This window comes from Jaculus jaculus, chromosome 16, assembly GCF_020740685.1.
Source record: "Jaculus jaculus isolate mJacJac1 chromosome 16, mJacJac1.mat.Y.cur, whole genome shotgun sequence".
In the NCBI taxonomy this organism is placed as follows: Eukaryota; Metazoa; Chordata; class Mammalia; order Rodentia; family Dipodidae; genus Jaculus; species Jaculus jaculus.
In genome coordinates this window covers 46172772-46192120 of record NC_059117.1, presented here as the reverse complement: position 1 = coordinate 46192120, position 19349 = coordinate 46172772, and the positions used below count along the sequence as shown (strand labels likewise).

Sequence of the window (19349 nt, the reverse complement as noted above, 5' to 3'; positions counted from 1 at the left end):
TAGAGTGAGACCCTACCTCGGAAAAACACACACACACACACACACATTATGTATATATGCTGGGCTCTCAGAGAGATGGGTCAGCTGTTGAAGGTGCTTGCTTGCAAAGCCTGACAATCTAGGTTTGATTTTCCAGTGCCCATATAAAGCCATATGCACAAAGTGGCAATACATCTGGAGTTCGTTTGCAGTGGCAAGAGACCCTGGTGTGCCCATGCTCTCTCTTTCCCCCTCACTCTCTTTCTCCTAGCAAATAAAAAAATATTTAAAAATACATTAGGTACATATATGAAAATTGTCAATAAAAAGGTTTTTAAGCTGGGTTTGATGGCACATACCTTCAATCCCAGCACTCAGGAAGCAGAGGTAGGAGGGTCTTTGTGAGTTCAAGGCCAGTATGAGATTACATAATGAATTCCAGGTCAGCCTGGGCTAGAGTGAAACCCTATATCAAACAACAACAACAAAAAGAAAAAAAAACAGGCATGGTAGGGCACACCTTTCATCCCAGCACTCAGGAGGTAGGAGTATCACTGTGAGCTCAAGGCTAGCATGAGACTACATAGTGAATTTCAAGTAAGCCTGGACTACAGTGAAACCCTCCCTCGAAAAACCAACGTGCTTCTCCAGACACAAAATGGCCAGGACATCCATGACCTCACAGTACCTAACACTACCTATACAGACCATCATAATAGGAGGAAAAGATGATGACATCAAAATAAAAGAGAGGCTGATTGAGAGGGGGAGGGAATATGATAGAGAATGGAGTTTCAAAGGGGAAAGTGGGGGGAGGGAGGGCATTACCATGAGAGATTGTTTACAATCATGGGAGTCAACAATAAAAATAAATTAAAATTTTTTAAAAAGTAAAACAAAGACACATATTTGTTTCCTAATGTTATATTAAAAGAAAAAAAAAAACAGCCAGATCTGAATCTTGAGGTGGGCTTCTCAAACCCCCTCTTCCCTCCTCGGGCAAGAGCTCTACCTTGCTCCTTTTGTCTTATGTTCTATGCTTAAGCCCCCTTCTTTTCTTCCTCCTAAAGCTGTAAGCTATAATAAAAATCTTCTCGGAACCTTGAAAAAAAATAAATAAAAATAAAAAGTTGTGACATGCATTCAATGAAAAGATTTTTTTGTAAAAAGATAAAAACTCAAATGTACCAAGTGTGGTAGTGCACACGTTTAATCCTAGCACTCAGGAGGCAGAGGTAGGAGCATCACCGCAAGTTCAAGGCTACCCTGAGACTACATAGTGAATTCCAGGTCAGTCTGGGCTAGAGTCAGACCCTACCTTGAAAAACAAAAAAAAAAAAAAAAAAGAAAAACTTAAATTTAAAAACTATCTCTTTCTCTTTCTTTCTCTCTCTCTCTCTCTCTGTCTCTCTCTCTCTCTCTCTCTCTCTCTATATATATATATATATATATATACACATACACACACACACATATATGTATGTATATATATATTTATTTATTTGACAGAGAAACAGGGAGAGACAAAATGGGCACATCAGGGCCTCCAGGCCCTGCAAACGAACTCCAGACATGTGCACCCTCTTGAACATCTGGCTAACGTGAATCCTGGGGAATCAAACCTGGATCCTTTGGCTTTGCAGGCAAATGCCTTAATCACTAAGCCATCCCTCTAGCCCTCAAATGTTTAATAATAGAAGAATGGGCCAGGCGTGGCAGTGCATACCTTAATTCCTAACACTTCAGAGACTGAGGTAAGAGGATCACGATGAACTACAGAGTGAATACCAGGTCAGCCTAAGCTAGAGTGAGATCTGACTTTAAAAGAAAATGACAACCAGAGAGACTTCTCAATGGTTAAAGGCACTTGCTTGCAAAGCCTAATGGCCCAGGTCAACACCCCGGTACTGACATAAAGCCAGATGTATAAAGTGACACATGTGTCTGAAGTTTGTTTTCAGTGGCAGGAGGCCCTGGCATTCCTATTCTCTCCACCATACCCCCTTCTCTCCCTCTGTCTCTCTCTCTAAAATAAGAAAAAAAGAAAAAGAAATAGTGGAATGTAATTTAAAAATAAAATAGGAGAATGGTTGCATAAATACATTATGTACATCATGGGACACCATTCCTCAGACACTCAAGTAATGGGATTACATGTAAAAAATAAATAATATTCTTTTTTGGGGGGGAGGGTTGAGGTAGGGTCTCACTTTAGCCCAGGCTGACCTGGAATTCACTCTGTAGTCTCAGGGTGGCCTCGAACTCACAGTGATCCTCCTATCTCTGCCTCCTGAGTGCTGGGATTAAAGGTGTGTGCCACCAGGCCCAGGTCAATGAAAAATAAATTATATTCTCTTAATTCACAATATGGGAAAAAATTCCTATGCCAAAAAATTAAGGAACATAATATATGCATAGAGTATCTAATATTTGTTACATATTATATAATATTACATTGTATATACATATTACATACATACCATTCTATATGTCATATACCATAAAAGGAAGAAAATAAGATACCATCTATTGTTGTCCTCTAAATATTTATGTGTATGCCCACAGATTAGTCCTGTTCTAGCCTTTGGTTAAAAAGCTTCTTTTTGCAGATGGCACTGACTACAGAGGAAACTCAAAACTTAAAGGGCTAAGGATATCTACTTTTAAAAAAATGGGAAAAGGAGTCAGGCGTGGTGGCACACACCTTTAATCTCAGCACTCAGGAGGCAGAGGTAGTAGGAGGATCACCGTGAGTTCAAGGCCATCCTGAGACTACATAGTGAATTCCAGGTCAACCTGGGCTAGAGTGAGAGACTCTTTTGGCCAAACAAAAAAAAAAAAGAGGGAAAAGGAGACTTCCAGTTAAGTTGGTAGTGGGCAGTGGACAGTATAGTAACCAGGATAAAGAAGCCTAGGGGGAAAATAAACAGAAAAACATCAAAGAAAAAAAGAATACTCTTCTACCAAAAAGTGAAGGTATCTAAGGAATAATCAACCACAGCAAAGAAGAGGAGAAACCCAGAGCTTCTAGCAACCACATAAGCAGCAATCAACTCCCAGCATGGTGCTGATGGCCAGTCCACTAGGAAGAGCTACACTCACTCCTGACCCTGCCTGAGCCAAAGGAGCAGAACGACTGTGAAGGAATTTTCCACTCATACCAACCTCCTCACAATGTCAAGATTCCTGAAGGAGAACATATCAGGGACCAGCTGAGGAGCTCCTGAAGAAGACAAATGGAATCAGCTGAGTGGCTCCAGTATAACTTTAGGCACTCTCCATAGCCTCCTATACCCCAATGGCTAGTGCTGTGAAACACTGGGGGACTTAGCCACCCCCCACCCACACAGAATTCAGCACAGCTGATCAAAACAGCAGATCCATTGACTCAAGGAGCCTAGCCATATAAATGGACTGAAAGACAAAAATCACATGATTAGGACTGGAGAGATGTCTTAGTGGTTAAGGTGCTTGCCTGTGAAGCTTAAGGACCTAGATTTGATTCCTCAGTACCCACATAAGCCAGATGGACAAGGTGGCACATGCATCTGGAACACATTTGCAATGGCTGAAAGTCCTGGCATGCCCTCTCTCTCTCTAATAAATAAATTAATTAATTAAATAAAATAAAAATCACATGAATCATCTAAAAACATGCAGAAAAGGCATTTCAGAGTTGGCAGTGTAGGTACCACACCAAAGCAGCTTGGGTGGGGGGAACCCAGCAAAATACATACTTTTACTAAAAAGTTACGTGTACAGAAAATTGAAAAGGCAGCAGAGAAGTAGGAGAGATCCAGAGCATCCAGAGCCCACACAGGCTGGCAGAAGTGGCTCCAGCAGGTCTGCGGGACCACAGCAGCGACTCCAGCAGTGGTGGCAGCTGTAGCAGCGGTGGCTCTAGCAGCAGCAATGGCTGCAGAAGTGGTGATGGCTCCAGCAGTGGCAGCTCCAGCAGCCACGACACCAGGTCCATGGGACCACAGCCACCAGGTTCAGCTTCAGCAGCAGGAAAAGCCAGGTGAGGGGATTTTCCACTCACACTGGAGCTCTCCACAAACTCAAGAAACATGAAAGGAGAATGGCAGTGAACAACAGAGGAGGAGATCACAAAGTACAAGAACACATGGACCAGCAAGAGAACAAGAGCCAGCATTGGCAGCCTCCCCTCCCCCACCACCAGTGCCCAGCTCCAGCAAACACAGCAGCGATTCAGTGGCTTGGCCAGCCTACTTGAACCCAGAGCACACCAAAGAGGGACCAAAGAAGGAACGCACCATGACTGAGACCAAAACCATCCCAAAAGAAAACTGGGATTACACCAGGTTAGTACTGGTTTAATAAACCTGATATATACGTCTGAGCCAGAAGTGCTAATTGTACCTTCCATATCAGGATAAATTATATTAAGGTATATTTTGGGCTTGTTATTTGTTGCTTCTTGATTTATACTGGCTTTGTTACCTCTTCTGTTAAACATTAGGGAAGGGTGTCACCTGGTCACAAGCTGACTTGGAATCCTCAACAGACCAGAAATCTTAACCTCCTTGTTGTAGGTGGGGCACCACACAGCTTAACAGACAGATAGAGGATCTGGTTGCCATAATACCTACTCTTTTTTGTTTTTTCTTTTTTTTTTTATAATACCTACTCTTGAATAAAACTCTGTGCTGGTTTTCATAGAAAGAGTACATTATTTAGTTAAATTTTAGAAATTATCTGTATTTTGTTCCACTCAGCCTACTTGAATACTCTTACAGCAGGCAAACCCAACACCTGGGGTCACTTTTATAGATACTTTGAGAGTCTTGAGAGCCACACCTAGCGCCATAGCTCCTACCCTGAAGATATATAACATCAGACTGATCGATATATCTAATAATACCCAGCTAACCAGAAAATCCAATCATTAAATAATCCAGGAAGCAAAAAAATATATATTAAAACACAAGAAACACCAAAAAACAAGACAATATAAATCCACCAAAAAGTATTAATACATCAGAAATGACCTACAGTGAGAATGAGTTAAAGGAAATGCCTGAGAATGATTTCAAAAGAATGATTATAAATATAAATAAATAGCCGGGCATGGTGGCGCACACTTTTAATCCCAGCACTCAGGAGGCAGAGGTAGGAGGATCGCCATGAGTTCAAGGCCACTCTGAGACTACATAGTGAATTCCAGGTCAGCCTGGGCTAGAGTGAGACCCTACCTCGAAAAACTAAATAAATATGTTCAAAGAAGTCAAAGAAGAAATCAAAGGAATCAAAGAAGACACAGGATGTCAATTTAATGAAATAAAGAGGTCAATACTAGACATAAATAAGGAAATAGAAATAATAAAGCAAAACCACATACAATTACTAGCAATAAACACAGTTAGTGAAATAAAAAACTCTGTAGAAAATCTCACCAGTAGAATGAATAAAGGAGAAAACAGAATATCTAAACTAGACCAGGTAGCAGATTTAATATAGTACAACGAAGAGAAAGACAAACTAGTAGGAAAGTATGAATGGGAATTTCAAGATATTTGGAACACTATGAAAAGATAAAACAAAACAATTTAGTAGCAGAGACCAGTAAGCTAAACAAGAGATACAAAGGGAAGAGAAAGGAAGGGAAGAGGGTACTTAATAGGTTGGTATTGTATATATGTAAGTAGAATAGAATGGGGGTGAAAAGGCCCAAAGTGAGGTCAGGGGAGGAGACTGAGTAAAGGAAAGGTGAAGGGAGAGCTAATCAAAATCCAAGAGGATATAAATAAATCAAATGGAATCCTTCGGTTTTGGACAATGGAACACTCAGGAGCCGTACATCGTTGTTAGAAAAACTTCATTGCCAGGGATGGGATATCTTCCAGTGGGTTTTCGGCAAGGGAGGTACCTGATGCCCCCAAAACATTATAGGCCATTGCCGAGGCCCATGGTTTCCCACCAAGAATCAATGGTAAGACCCTATTACTGAAGACTCCACATACTTGGGCTTCAAGGCCACTGAGAAATCCTGCTGGAACTGAGCTGATAACCTCCTCCATGTAGACCAGCTGACAGAAAGCTGGAAGAAGCCATTCGACATGCAAATCAATGGGAGAAAGATATACCACCAGTAAAGATACTCAATAGTGGACACTACAAGCCTTATAAATGGCCATCCAGGACAAATGACCCAATGGATGCAATAGTAGCACGTCTGTCATGGGGGAAACCAACTGCCCTCCAATTGGACTGGAGGCCTGCTCCAAGGGAGGGAATATATCCCTAATACTGAAAACTTAAAACAGGTGTAGTCAAGAGCCCTAGCGGTGAAATGACTGCTGATGTCTGGGTAAGTGCATATACTATGCTTATCAAACTGACAATTAAGCACTTCTCTTAATATTCATACCCTTATGTTAATGCTACTCTCACATGGGGTAAAGAATCTTCTCTTTTCAGATGGCAGTGACCTTGGGACAACTCAGAAGGTATCATGGTGCTGGAAAGAAGTGAGTAGAGTACCTAGTAACATCTCGATCACACCTTACAAGGCTCAGGTCTAATGCGGAAGAGGTGGCTGAAAGAATGTAAGAGCTAAAGGAAGGGTAGAACTCCTTACATCGTGTTCCCTCCAGACATAAAATGGCCTCCATATCCATGACCTCGTAGTGCCTGACACTACCTACACAAGACCATCATAAGAGGAGGAAAAGATCATGACTTATTGAAATGGGGAGAGGATATGATGGTGAATGGAATTTCAAGGGGGAAAGGCGGGAGGGTATTACCATGGGATATTTTTTATACTCATAGAAAATGTTTAAAAATTGATAAAAAAATTAATTAAATTAAATTTTTAAAAATTCAGGGTATAGTAGAAGGAGAAGAATTTCACTCCAAAGGCATAGTAGGCATCTTCAACAAAATCATATAAGAAAACTTCACCCAAATTGAGAAAGAGGTGCCAATGCAGATAAAGGAATCCTTTAGAACACCAGCCAGACAAAACCTGGAAAGAACCTCTCCTCACCATATTACAATCAAACTACCAAACACACAAACCAAGCGGACTTGTGAAGGGGAATGTGGGGGAGGGGAGGGAATTATGATGGTTTATTGTCTAGAATTATGGAAACTGTCAATAAAACAATTAATGCCCCCCAAAAATATTGAAAGCAGTCAGAGAGAAAAATAGTTACCTAAGAGGCAAGCCTATCAGGATTACATCAGAGTACTCGACACAAACTTTAAAGCCAGAAAGGCATGGAGTGATGTATTCCAAGTTCTGAAAGAACTGTCAACCAAGGTTACTTTACCCTGCAAAGCTGTCCATTCAAATAGATGGAGAAATAAGGACATTCCATGACAAAAGCAGGTTAAAGGAGTATTTGAAGACAAAACCAGCTCTACAGAAAACACTTGATAGAACCCTCCATGCCGAAGAGAAGGAAAAGCACGCATATAAGGATCCTGGAAAAAACAAGCAATACTCAAATACTAGTTAACACAAGAGAGCACAGGTAGAACTGGAACCACAAAAAAAAAAAAAAAATGGCAAACATAAATACACACTTTCAATAATATCTCTTAATATCAACGGCCTCAATGACCCAACCAAAAGGCATAGGTTTGCAGATTTGGTTAAAAAGCAGGATCCTTCAATTTGTTGCTTCCAAAAAAACCTACCTTTTACAGAGGATGGACACTATCTTAGGGTGAAAGATAGGAAAATGTTGCTTCAAGCAAATGGACCTAGAAAACAAGCAGGGGTTGCTATACTAATAACTGACAAGGTAACTTCAGTCCAACATTAGTTCAGAAAGATAAGGAAGGTCACTTTATATTTATATTATATTAAAGGCAACCTCCAAAACGAGGACATTACAATGTTAAAAATATATACACCTAACACTGAGGCCACCAAATTCATCAAACAAACACTATTAGAACTATGGTCACAGATAACACCGAACACAGTGATAGTGGGTGACTTCAACACCCCACTCTCATCAATACACAGGTCATCCCAGGAAAAAATAAACAGAGAGGCATCTGGACTAAATATGGTCATAGAAGGAATAGACCTAACAGGTATCTACCAGACATTTCATCCAAATGCTGCAGAATATACATTCTTTTCAGCAGAACATGGAACACTCTCTAAAACAGACCATATAATAGGACACAAAACAAATCTTCACAAATACAGAAAAACTGAAATAATTCCTTGCATCCTATCTGACCCCAATAGAATAAAACTACAAATCAATATCAAGAAAAGCTATAGAGGGCTGGAGAGATGGCTTAGTGGCTAAGGTACTTGCCTGCAAAGTCAAAGGACCCAGTTTCAACTCCCCAGGACCTACATAAGCCAGATGCACAAGGGGGCACTTGCATCTGGGGTTCGTTTACAGTGGCTGGAGGCCCTGGAATACCCATTTCTCCCTCTACCTGCCTCTTTCTGTATCTCTCTCTCAAATAAATAAATAAAAATAAAATTATATATATATATATATATATATATGAGAAAAGCTATAGAGCATACACAAAATCATGGAAATTAAACAACACACTAATAAATAATGAATGGGTCAATGAAGAAATCAAGAAGAAAATAGAAAATATATAGATTCAAACAATAACGAGAACACAACATACCAAAAACCTGGGACACAATGAAGGCAGTCCTAAGAGGTAAATCTATAGCTTTAAGTGCCTATATTAAAAAATTAGAAGCCGGGCGTGGTGGTGCATGCCTTTAATCCCAGCACTCGGGAGGCAGAGGTAGGAGGATCGCCATGAGTTCAAGGCCACCCTGAGATGACAGAGTTAATTCCAGGTCAGCCTGGACCAGAGTGAGACCCTACCTCGAAAAACCAAAAAAAAAAAAAAAAATTAGAAGGGTCGCAAGTACACAACCTAATGCTTCACCTTAAACTCTTGGAAAAAGAAGAACAAGGCAAACCGAAAATCAGTAGATGGGAAGAATTAATAAAGATCAGCAGAGAAATTAATGAAATAGAAACCAAGAAAAGTAATCCAAAGAATCAATGAAACAAAGAATTGGTTCTTTGAAACGATAAATAAGATTGATAAACCCTGGGCAAATCTGACCAAAAGAAAGAGAGAAGAGACACAAATTAATAAAATTAAAGATGAAAGGTAACATTACAACAGATGCCAGAGAAATTCAAAAGACCCTAGGGACATAATATAAAAGCATATGCTCCACAAAGTATGAAACTCTGAAAGAAATGGATGATTTCCTTGATTTACATGACCTACCTAAATTAAGTCAAGATGAGATTAATCACTTAAATAGACCTATAACAAACATGGATAGCAAAGCAGTTATTGAAAATCTCCCAACTAAAAGAAGCCCAGGCCCGGATGGATTCACTGCTGGATTTTAACAGACCTTCAGAGAACTAACAGCATTGCTTCTTAGGCTTTTCCAGGAAATAGAAAAAGAAGGAATCCTACCAAACTCCTTCTATGAAGCCAGCATCACCCTGATACCAAAACCAGACAAAGATAGAACAAAAGAAGAAAATTACAGACCAATCTCCCTCATGAACATAGATGCAAAAATTCTCAACAAAATATTGGCAAACAAAATACAAGAATATATCAAAAAGATCATTCGCCTGACCAAGTAGGCTTTATCCCAGAGATGCAGGGATGGTTCAATATACATAAATCTATAAATGTATTACATTATATAAATGGGTTGAAGGACAAAAATCACATGATCATCTCATTACATGCAGAGAAAGTGTTTGACAAAATCCGACATCCCTTTATTATGAAAGTCCTACAGAGACTGGGAATAGAAAGAACATATCTCAATATCATAAAAGCTATTTATGACAAGCCTACAGCCAACATATTACTACATGGGGAAAAACTGGAAGCTTTTCCACTAAAATCAGGAACAAGACGAGGGTGTCCACTGTCCCCACTTTTATTTAATATAGTTTGGGAAGTCTTAGCCATAATAAAGCAAGAGACACACATAAAAGGGATACAAATTGGAAAGGAAGAGATCAAGTTATAATTATTTGCAAATGACATGATTCTATACATAAAGGACCCTAAAAACTCTACTAGCATCTGTTAGAGCTGATCAAAACCTACAGCCATGTAGCAGGATACAAAATAAATACACAGAATTCAGTAGCCTTCATATATGCTAACAACAAACACACAGAGGATGAAATCAGAGAATCACTCCCATTCACAATTGCATCAAAATAAATAAACAAATAAATAAAGTACCTTGCAATAAACCTAACCAAGGAAGTAAAGGATCTCTAAAATGAAAACTATAAAACTCTCAAGCGAGAATTTGCAGAGGACACTAGGAAATGGAAAAACATCCCTTGTTCCTGGATTGGAAGAATCAATATTGTGTAAATGGCAATCTTACCAAAAGCAATCTACACATTTAATGCAATCCCTATCAAAATTCCAAAGGCATTCTTCATGGAAAAAAAAAAAATCCGAAAATTCATTTGGAATCACAAAAAACCTCGAATATCTAAAATAATACTGAGCAACAAAAGTAAGTCTGGTGGTATCACCATACCTGATTTTAACCTGTACTAGAGAGCCATAGTAACAAAAACAGCATGGTACTGGCACAAAAACAGACATGTAGATCAGTGGAACAGAATAGAGGACCCACATGTAAGTCCAGGTAGCTATAGCCACCTGATATTCGATAAAAGTGCCAAAAATATTCATTGGAGAAAAGACAGCCTCTTCAGCAAATGGTGTTGGGAAAACTGGATATGTATCTGTAGAAGGATGAATATAGATCCTTCTCTCTCCGTGCACAAGAATTGAGTCCAAATGGATTAAAGACCTTAACATCAGACCTGAAACTCTGAAACTGCTAGAGGATAAAGTAAGGGAAACCCTTCAACATATTGGTCTTGGCAAAGACTTTCTGAATACAACCCCAATTGCTCAGGCAATAAAACCACAGATTAATCACTGGAACCTCATGAAATTACAAAGATTTTGCACTGCAAAGGACACAGTGAAAAAATGTAAGAGGCAACCTGCAGAATGGGAAAAAATCTTCGCCAGCTATATATCTGATAGAAGATTAATATCTAGGATATACAAAGAACTCAAAAAGTTAAATAATAAGGAATCAAACAAGCCAATCAAAAATGAGCTATGGAGTTAAATAGAGGATTCTCAAAGGAAAAAATACAAATGGTATATAAGCATCTAAAAAGATGTTCTACGTCACTAGTCATCAGGAAAATGCAGATTAAAACTACATTGAGATTCCATCTCACTCCTGTCAGATTGGCAACCAACATGAAAACAAATGATCATAAATGCTGGCAGGGATGTGGAAAAAGAGGAACCTTTCTACACTGCTGGTGGGAATGCAATCTGATCCAGCCATTGTGGGAATCAGTGTGGAGGTTCCTAAAACAGCTAAAGATTGATCTACCATATGACCCTTCTATGGCACTCCTAGGCATATATCCTGAGGACTCATCTCATTTCCTTAGAAGTATGTACTCAACCATGTTTATTGCTGCTCAATTTATAATAGCTGGGAAATGGAACCAGCCTAGATGTCCCTCAAGTGATGAGTGGATAATGAAGATGTGGCACATTTATACAATGGAGTTCTACTCAGTGGTAAAGAAAAATGAAGTTGCAGAAAAATGGATGGATCTGGAAATGAGTATACTAAGTGAGGTAACCCAGTCCCAGAAAGCCAAGCACCACACGTTTTCTCTCATATGTGGATCCTAGCTACAGGTGATTGGGCTTCTGCATGAGAAGGAAAATACTTAGTAGCAGAGGCCAGTAAGTTAAAAAGGAGACATAAAGGGAAGAGAAAGGAAGGGAGGAGGGTACTTAATAGGTTGATATTGTATATATGTAAGTACAATGATTGAGATGGGGAGGTAATATGATGGAGAATGGAATTTCAAAGGGGAAAGTATCAGGGGGGAGGGAGGGAATTACCATGGGATTTTTTTTATAATCATGGAAAATGTTAATAAAATTTTAAAAATTATAAACAAAGAAGAAATACAGATAACCTATAAACATCTACAGAAATGTTCTACATCCTTAGCCATCAGGGAAATGCAAATAAAACTACTTTCAGATTCCATCTCCCTCCTTTCAGAATGGCTATCATAAAAAAAACAAATGACAATAAAAGCTGTTGAGGATATGAAAAAGTAGGAACCCTTCTAAACTGTTGGTGGAAATGTAAACTGGTTTAACCACTAGAAATCAGTGTGGAGGTTCCAGGGACATGTAAAAATAAATTTACCATCCCAGCTATACCACTCCTATACCCTAAGGACTACTCTCACTATTTGTACATCCATGCTTATTGCTGCTCTATTCACAATAGCTAGGAAATGAAACCAGCCTATATGTCCCTTGGCTGATGAATGGATAATAAAGATGTAGGACATTTATACAATGGAATTCTATTCAGCAGTAAAGAAAAAGGAAATTATAAAATTTGCAGGGAAATAGATCTAGAAAGGATTATACTAACTGAGGTAACCCTGGCTCAAAAAGAAAAACACCACATGTTCTCTCTCATATGTGGAATCTAGCTACAGATGTTTAGACTTGTATGTGAGTTGGAGTAAAAACTGGTAGCAGAGGCCAGTAAGCTAGAAAGGGGCTATAAGGGAGGGAAGAGAGGGGAGGTCTTAAGGGGATGGTATTGTATATATGTAAGTAGATGAGCAGATTACTGGGGGTGGAATGATTGGGGAAGAGATTGATTCCTTACAACCCATGTAAAGCCAGATGCACAAGATGGTGCATGCGTCTGGAGTTCATTTGCAGTGGCTAGAGGCTCCATCATATCCATTCTCTCTATATATCTGCTTTTCTCTGTGTCTATCTCTCTCCCAAATAAATAAATAGCTTTTTAAAAAAAAAATTCTTAATAACTTCCATGATTATAGACAATAGCCCATGGTAATGCCCTCTACACCCCCCCCACTTTCCTCTTTGAAACTCCATTCTTCATCATATCTGCTCCCCCTCCTAATCAGTCTCTCTTTTAATTAAATAGCTTTTTGAAAATAAAAACAAAAGAGTAGAATGAAACAATTAATTGCAGCATATGCATGCCATGGATGTTATACAACAAGAAAAAGACAGCTCTGAAAAAAAAAAAAAAAACATGAGATAAATAAAGAAAGTATTAGGCTGGATGTGGTGGCACATGCCTTTAATCCCAGCACTTGGAAGGCAGAGGTAGGCACACTGCTGTAAGTTCAAAGCCACCCTGCGACTACACAGTGAATTCCAGGTCAGCCTGTCCTAGAGTAAAACCCTACCTCGGGGAAAAGGTAAAAAAAAGAAAAAGAGTAAGTATTAGGGCTGGAGAGATGGCTTAGTGGTTAAGGCACTTGCTGACAAAGCTAAAGGACTCAGGTTTAGTTTCCCAGTACCCATGTAAAGGTGGCTCATGAGTTCATTTGGAATGGCTAGAGGCTGTGGCATACCCATTCTCTCTCTCTCTTAAATAAATAAATAAATAAATAAATAAATAAATAAATAAATAAAACTAAGTAATAAAACTGGGTACAATGATATGTGTCTGTACCAGTACTAGAGAAGCGGAGGCAAGAGGGTCACTTGAGTTTAGAAGTTTGAGACCAGTATAGTCTACATAGGAATACCTGTCTCCCTCCTTCCCCTAAAAAAAAAGCTGGGGTTGAAGGTCATTATGAGGCCCTACTTTCAATTCCCCATACCATATATTAAACAGAAGGAAAAGTAAGAGGGGGAAGGAAGGCAAGTAACAAAAATGATTAACTTAGCCAGGCATGGTAATGTGTGCTTTTAATCCCAAAACTAGGGAGGCAGAGTTAGGAGGATCACTGAGTTCAAGATGAGCCTGGAACTACAGAGGTCAGCCTGGGCTAAAGTGAGACCTTACCACAAAAATCAAAACAAACCTGACATGATGGTGCATGCCTTTAATCCTGGCATTTGGGAGGCAGAGGTAGGAGGATCACCCTGAGTTTGGGACTACATAGTGAATTCCAGGTCAGCCAGGCCTAGAGAAAAACCCTACCTCAAAAAACACACACAAAATTTCCCTGAGCTATGTTGGAAAGGAAAGTATGACAGAGCCACATGTTGGGTCATGATATGCAGAGACATTTATCGTACCAATAACTGTGGGCTAACTCCACAATGCACGACCCATATACATCAACAAGGAGGAGCCATTGGGGAGGGAGTAGGTCATGGATGAGCCTAATAATGGTACCAAACTGCCTTATTTGCTGAATAGAAAACTAATAAAAACAATTTAAAAAAAAATAAAAAAAAAAAAGTACAAAAAGTAAGCTGAAAAACACACACACACAAAAAAGATTAACTTTAAAGGATGAGTATATGAGGGATGGGTATACAACATATCTTAATGCACACGGGGTCTTTATTGAACCACGTGACTATTACTTTTCAAAAACTGTAATGAAAAATATAAATATCTTAGACTGACTTAGAATGAGTTATTCAAATAAAATATCACAGAAAAAATTTTTTCTGTGATATTTTGTAAAAGAAATAAATTAGAAATCTATTACCTCAGTGTGACAAGTAGGTTGCTGTCACTACTTATTTACAGGAAGCTAAAGGAGTAGTTTGCACACACACGCATGCCATCTGACAAGCAAGACATACCAATGTAGTTCACAAGTAGTCTATACTGGAGGCATCTGTCAGGTGGAGAGAAGCAAGTCAAAATTTTGAATAACAAAGAAGGTCTAGCAATTATAGGCTCTGCAGCACCCATCTGGAAGGAAGATGTGTAATGTTTCCAACAATCTCCCCCTGCTGGTCAGCCTGAAAACATTTGCAAAGCATTTTCACTGCCGATCTACTTAATCTAACCATCTCTGAGAGTCACTGAAGCAGGAGTAAACTGAAGCTGAAGCTCCCAATGGTGGAGTGCTCTCCAGAGTCACACCCTAGGGCATCACAGGCAAGGTAGGGACTCAGGACTCCTGACAAACTATATCTCTTTGACCCCACTTTTAGTCATTCCCCATTTTGGATTCATATTTGGGTGGGGAATGGTAGTAATATAAAGCGAGTCTTTCTCATTTTCCTCCAGGTACTTCTGAGGACCTAAAAGAAGACCATTATAACCGCCTAGGATGAAATTCAGAATCCTGTATAGGAGATAAAATATAAATCATCGTTAACACAGTATTTAGGTCATGGTGTGGCAGGAGAGGAGGGCAGAGTGAGGTCAACAATGGCATATAAAAGAAACCACACTGGAAACCTTTTCCCACCAAGGCTAACATGTAACAGAGAGCATGTGCAGAAAAAGAACATATATACAAAGGTCCCAGTCTGCAAGTGAGCATCTAACCTTTTCCCAAGCTATAATTCACTGCCTTCTTTGAATGTATTCTCTTTCTTAACAAGCTCTCTCTGCTTCTATCACTATCCATGGCCCTGTCCAGTTTATTGTTCCTGGACACAAGAACCTGGAAATCCCAGTAGGTCCTGCCTTGACCTCAATTCCTAGCCTCCAAAAGTGTTCACCCATGCTAGATTTTATTTAGCAAGATGTTCTGGTGAATGTACAGTAGTTTCCTTACCTGGAATCAAAGAAGGTACCATCCAGAAGTGTGCCATTGTAATGATACCTGAGGAAGTCCCCACTCTGACTTTTTCGCTCACAGTTCCCAGGGACTACCTTGTTCTCAATGGAAATGCTGTCCTTAGGGTTATGAAGATCCAACAATGCAACATCAAACACCAAGGATGCCTGTCCAGGAATGTCCTTCCCTAGAGTGGAATGGAGGAAGATGATTCAATCCAGACACAAAGTTTAGGAAGTGTGTTAACATACAATACTCATACCCTATGCTGTTGTTCCTCATTCCTTGAAGTTGTCAAGTCAAGGAAGCAAGTATTCTCCCAAGTCTTGGGTGATTCCCCATGATGTCTAACTATGGTGTCTCATCTCAGCATGGTGTCCAGCCATGGGCTAATGGCTATAGCATGAAGCCACATCATACTACCATGACCAATTTCATCTGCCCATGCTAGAAAATAAAAGCTTTATGTGGGTGGCATGCACCACATTGAAACGTACTTCTGTGGGTTTCTGTTTGTGCACAAATGCAAATAATGGACAAATTCCAAAGTTCTGATTTGGTTATGGTGAAGACTACATAAACTTGTTCTTGAAACCAATGACCCATTATTTTAATATTTAATTTAATTTATTTATTTGACAGAGAAAAACAGAGAGAGAGAGAGAGAGAGAGAGAATAGGTGTGCCAGGGCCTCCAGCCACTGCAAACAAACTCCAGACACATGTGCCACCTGTGCATCTAGCTAATGTGGCTCCTGGGGAATCAAGTCCAAGTCCCTTGGCTTTGCAGGCAAATGCCTTAACCATGAAGCTATCCATCCAGCCCCAATGGCCCATTTTTAAGAGTCAAACGCAAAATTCAATTCTTTATCCAAAACAAGATATAAATAAAACATTAGATAAGAAAGGAAACTGGAATTCAAAATATAAAGTCTTCAGGTCCTTATTTTGATTGTTTTTGTTTTTGTTTTTCGAAATAGGGTCTCCCTTTAGCCTAGGCTGACCTGAAATTCACTATGTAGTTTCAGAGTAGCCTTGAACTCACAACAATCCCAGACTCAGGAGGTAAAGACAAGACAAACCTTCAGTCCTAGATTTGGGAGGTAAAGGCAAAAGGATCATAAGTTTAAAGTCATACTTCTCTACAAAGAAAGGGTGAGGCCAGCCTAGGCTAGGCTATAAGAATGAGATCATATCTCAGCAATGGGGGGGGGGGGGAATTATAAAGAATTACATCTATACAAAACACTTTTTTTGTTTGTTTTTCAAGGTAGGACTCATTCTCTACCCAGACTGACTTGGAACTCACTATGTAGTCATAGGTGACCTCAAACTCATGGGGATCCACCTACATCAGCCTTCTAGTGCTGGGATTAAAGTTATGCACCACCAGGCTATTTATGACAAGCCTACAGCCAACATATTACTAAATGGGGAAAATCTGGAAGCTTTTCCACTAAAATCAGGAACAAGACAAGGGTGTCCACTGTCCCCACTTTTATTTAATATAGTACTGGAAATCTTAGCCATAGCAATAAGGCAAGAGACACACATAAAAGGGATACAAATTGGAAAAGAAGAAATCAAGTTATCATTATTTGCAGATGACATGATTCTATATATAAAGGACCCTAAAGACACTACTAGCAAACTGTTAGAGCTGATCAAAACCTACAGCCATGTAGCAGGATACAAAATAAATACACAGAAATCAGTAGCCTTCATATACGCTAACAGCAAACACACACACAGAGGATGAAATCAGAGAATCACTCCCATTCACAATTGCATCAAAGAAAATAAAGTACCTTGGAATAAACCTAAACAAGAAGGAAAGAATATCTACAGTGAAAACTTTAAAACACTCAAGCGAGAAATTGCAGAAAACACTAGAAAGTGGAGAAACATCCCTTGTTCCTGGATTGGAAGAATCAATATTGTGAAAATGGCAATCTTACCAAAAGCAATCTATACATTTAATGCAATCCCCATCAAAATTTCAAAGGCATTCTTTACGGAAATAGAAAAAAACAATCCAAAAATTCATTTGAAATCACAAAAAAAACTTGATTATCTAAAATAATACTGAGCAACAAAAATAAGCCTGGTGGTATCACCATACCTGATTTTAACCTATACTACAGAGCCATAGTAACAAAAACAGCATGGTACTGGCACAAAAACAGACATGTGGATCAATGTAACAAAATAGAGAAGCCAGATGTAAGTCCAGGCAGCTATAGCCACCTGATATTCAATAAAAATGCCACAAATACTCATTGGAGAAAAGACAGCCTCTTTAGCAAATAGTGTTGGGAAAACTGGATATGTATCTGTAGAAGGATGAAAATAGATCCTTCTCTCTCTCCCTGAACAAGAATTAAGTCCAAATGGATTAAAGACCTTAACATTAGACCTGAAACTCTGAAACTGCTAGAGGATAAAGTTGGGGAAACCCTACAACAAACATATTGGTCTTGGCAAAGACTTTCTGAATACAACCCCAATTGCTCAGACAATAAAACCACAGATTAACCACTGGGACCTCATGAAATTACAAAGATTTTGCACTGCAAAGGACACAGTGAAAAAAGCAAAGAGGCAACCTACAGAATGGGAAAAAAATCTTCGCCAGCTATATATCTTATAGTGGATTAATATCTAGGATATAAAAAGAACTCAAAAAGTTAAATAATAAGAAATCAAACAAGCCAATCAAAAAATGGGCTATTGGGCTGGAGAGATGGCTTAGCGGTTAAGCGCTTGCCTGTGAAGCCTAAGGACCCCAGTTCGAGGCTCGGTTCCCCAGGTCCCACGTTAGCCAGATGCATAAGGGGGTGCACGCATCTGGAGTTCGTTTGCAGAGGCTGGAAGCCCTGGCACGCCCATTCTCTCTCTTTCTCTCTCTCTCTCTGTCTTTCTCTCTGTGTCTGTCACTCTCAAATAAATAAATTAAAAAAAAATGGGCTATGGAGCTAAATAGAGAGTTTACAAAGGAAGAAATATGGATGGCATAAAAGCATCTAAAAAAATGTTCTACGTCCCCAGTCATTAGGGAAATGCAGATTAAAACTACATTGAGAATCCATCTCACTCCTGTCAGAATGGCCACCATCATGAAAACAAATGATCATAAATGTTGGCGGGGATGTGGAAAAAGAAGAACCCTTCTACACTGTTGGTGGGAATACAATCTGGTCCAGCCATTGTGGGAATCAGTGTGGAGATTCCTAAAACAGCTAAAGATTGATCTTTCATATGACCCAGCTATAGCACTCCTAGGCATATATCCTTAGGACTCATCTCATTTCCTTAGAAGTATGTGCTCAACCATGTTTATTGCTGCTCAACTTATAATAGCTGGGAAATGGAACCAGCCTAGATGTCCCTCAACTGATGAGTGGATAATGAAAATGACGTTATGAAATTTGCAGAAAAATGGATGGATCTGGAAAGGATTATACTAAGTGAGGTAACCCAGGCCCAGAAAGCCAAGCGCCACATGTTCTCTCTCTTATGAGGATCCTAGCTACAGATGATTAGGCTTCTGTGTGAGAAGGAAAAAACTCAATAGCAGATGCCAGTAAGCTAAAAATAAGATACAAAGGGAAGAGAAGGGAAGGGAGGAGGGTACTTAATAGGTTGATATTGTATATATGTAAGTAGAAGAATAGATTAGTGAGGGTGAAAGGCCCAAAGTGAGGTCAGGGGAGGAGACTGAGTGAAGTAAAGGTGGAGGGAGGGCTAA

General features: G+C 39.4%; 1 protein-coding gene across 2 annotated transcripts in view; it reads right to left on the bottom strand.

Annotated features, from left to right (window-relative positions):
- The window catches only part of Fkbp9 (FKBP prolyl isomerase 9), a 165495-nt gene that overhangs the window by 90340 nt on the left and 55806 nt on the right, over positions 1-19349 (bottom strand). For both annotated transcript variants that reach the window (XM_045136212.1, XM_045136213.1), the window contains exon 5: positions 15600-15789. In XM_045136212.1, the coding sequence (XP_044992147.1) occupies positions 15600-15789 (190 nt within the window). The remainder of the gene's footprint in view (positions 1-15599; positions 15790-19349) is intronic.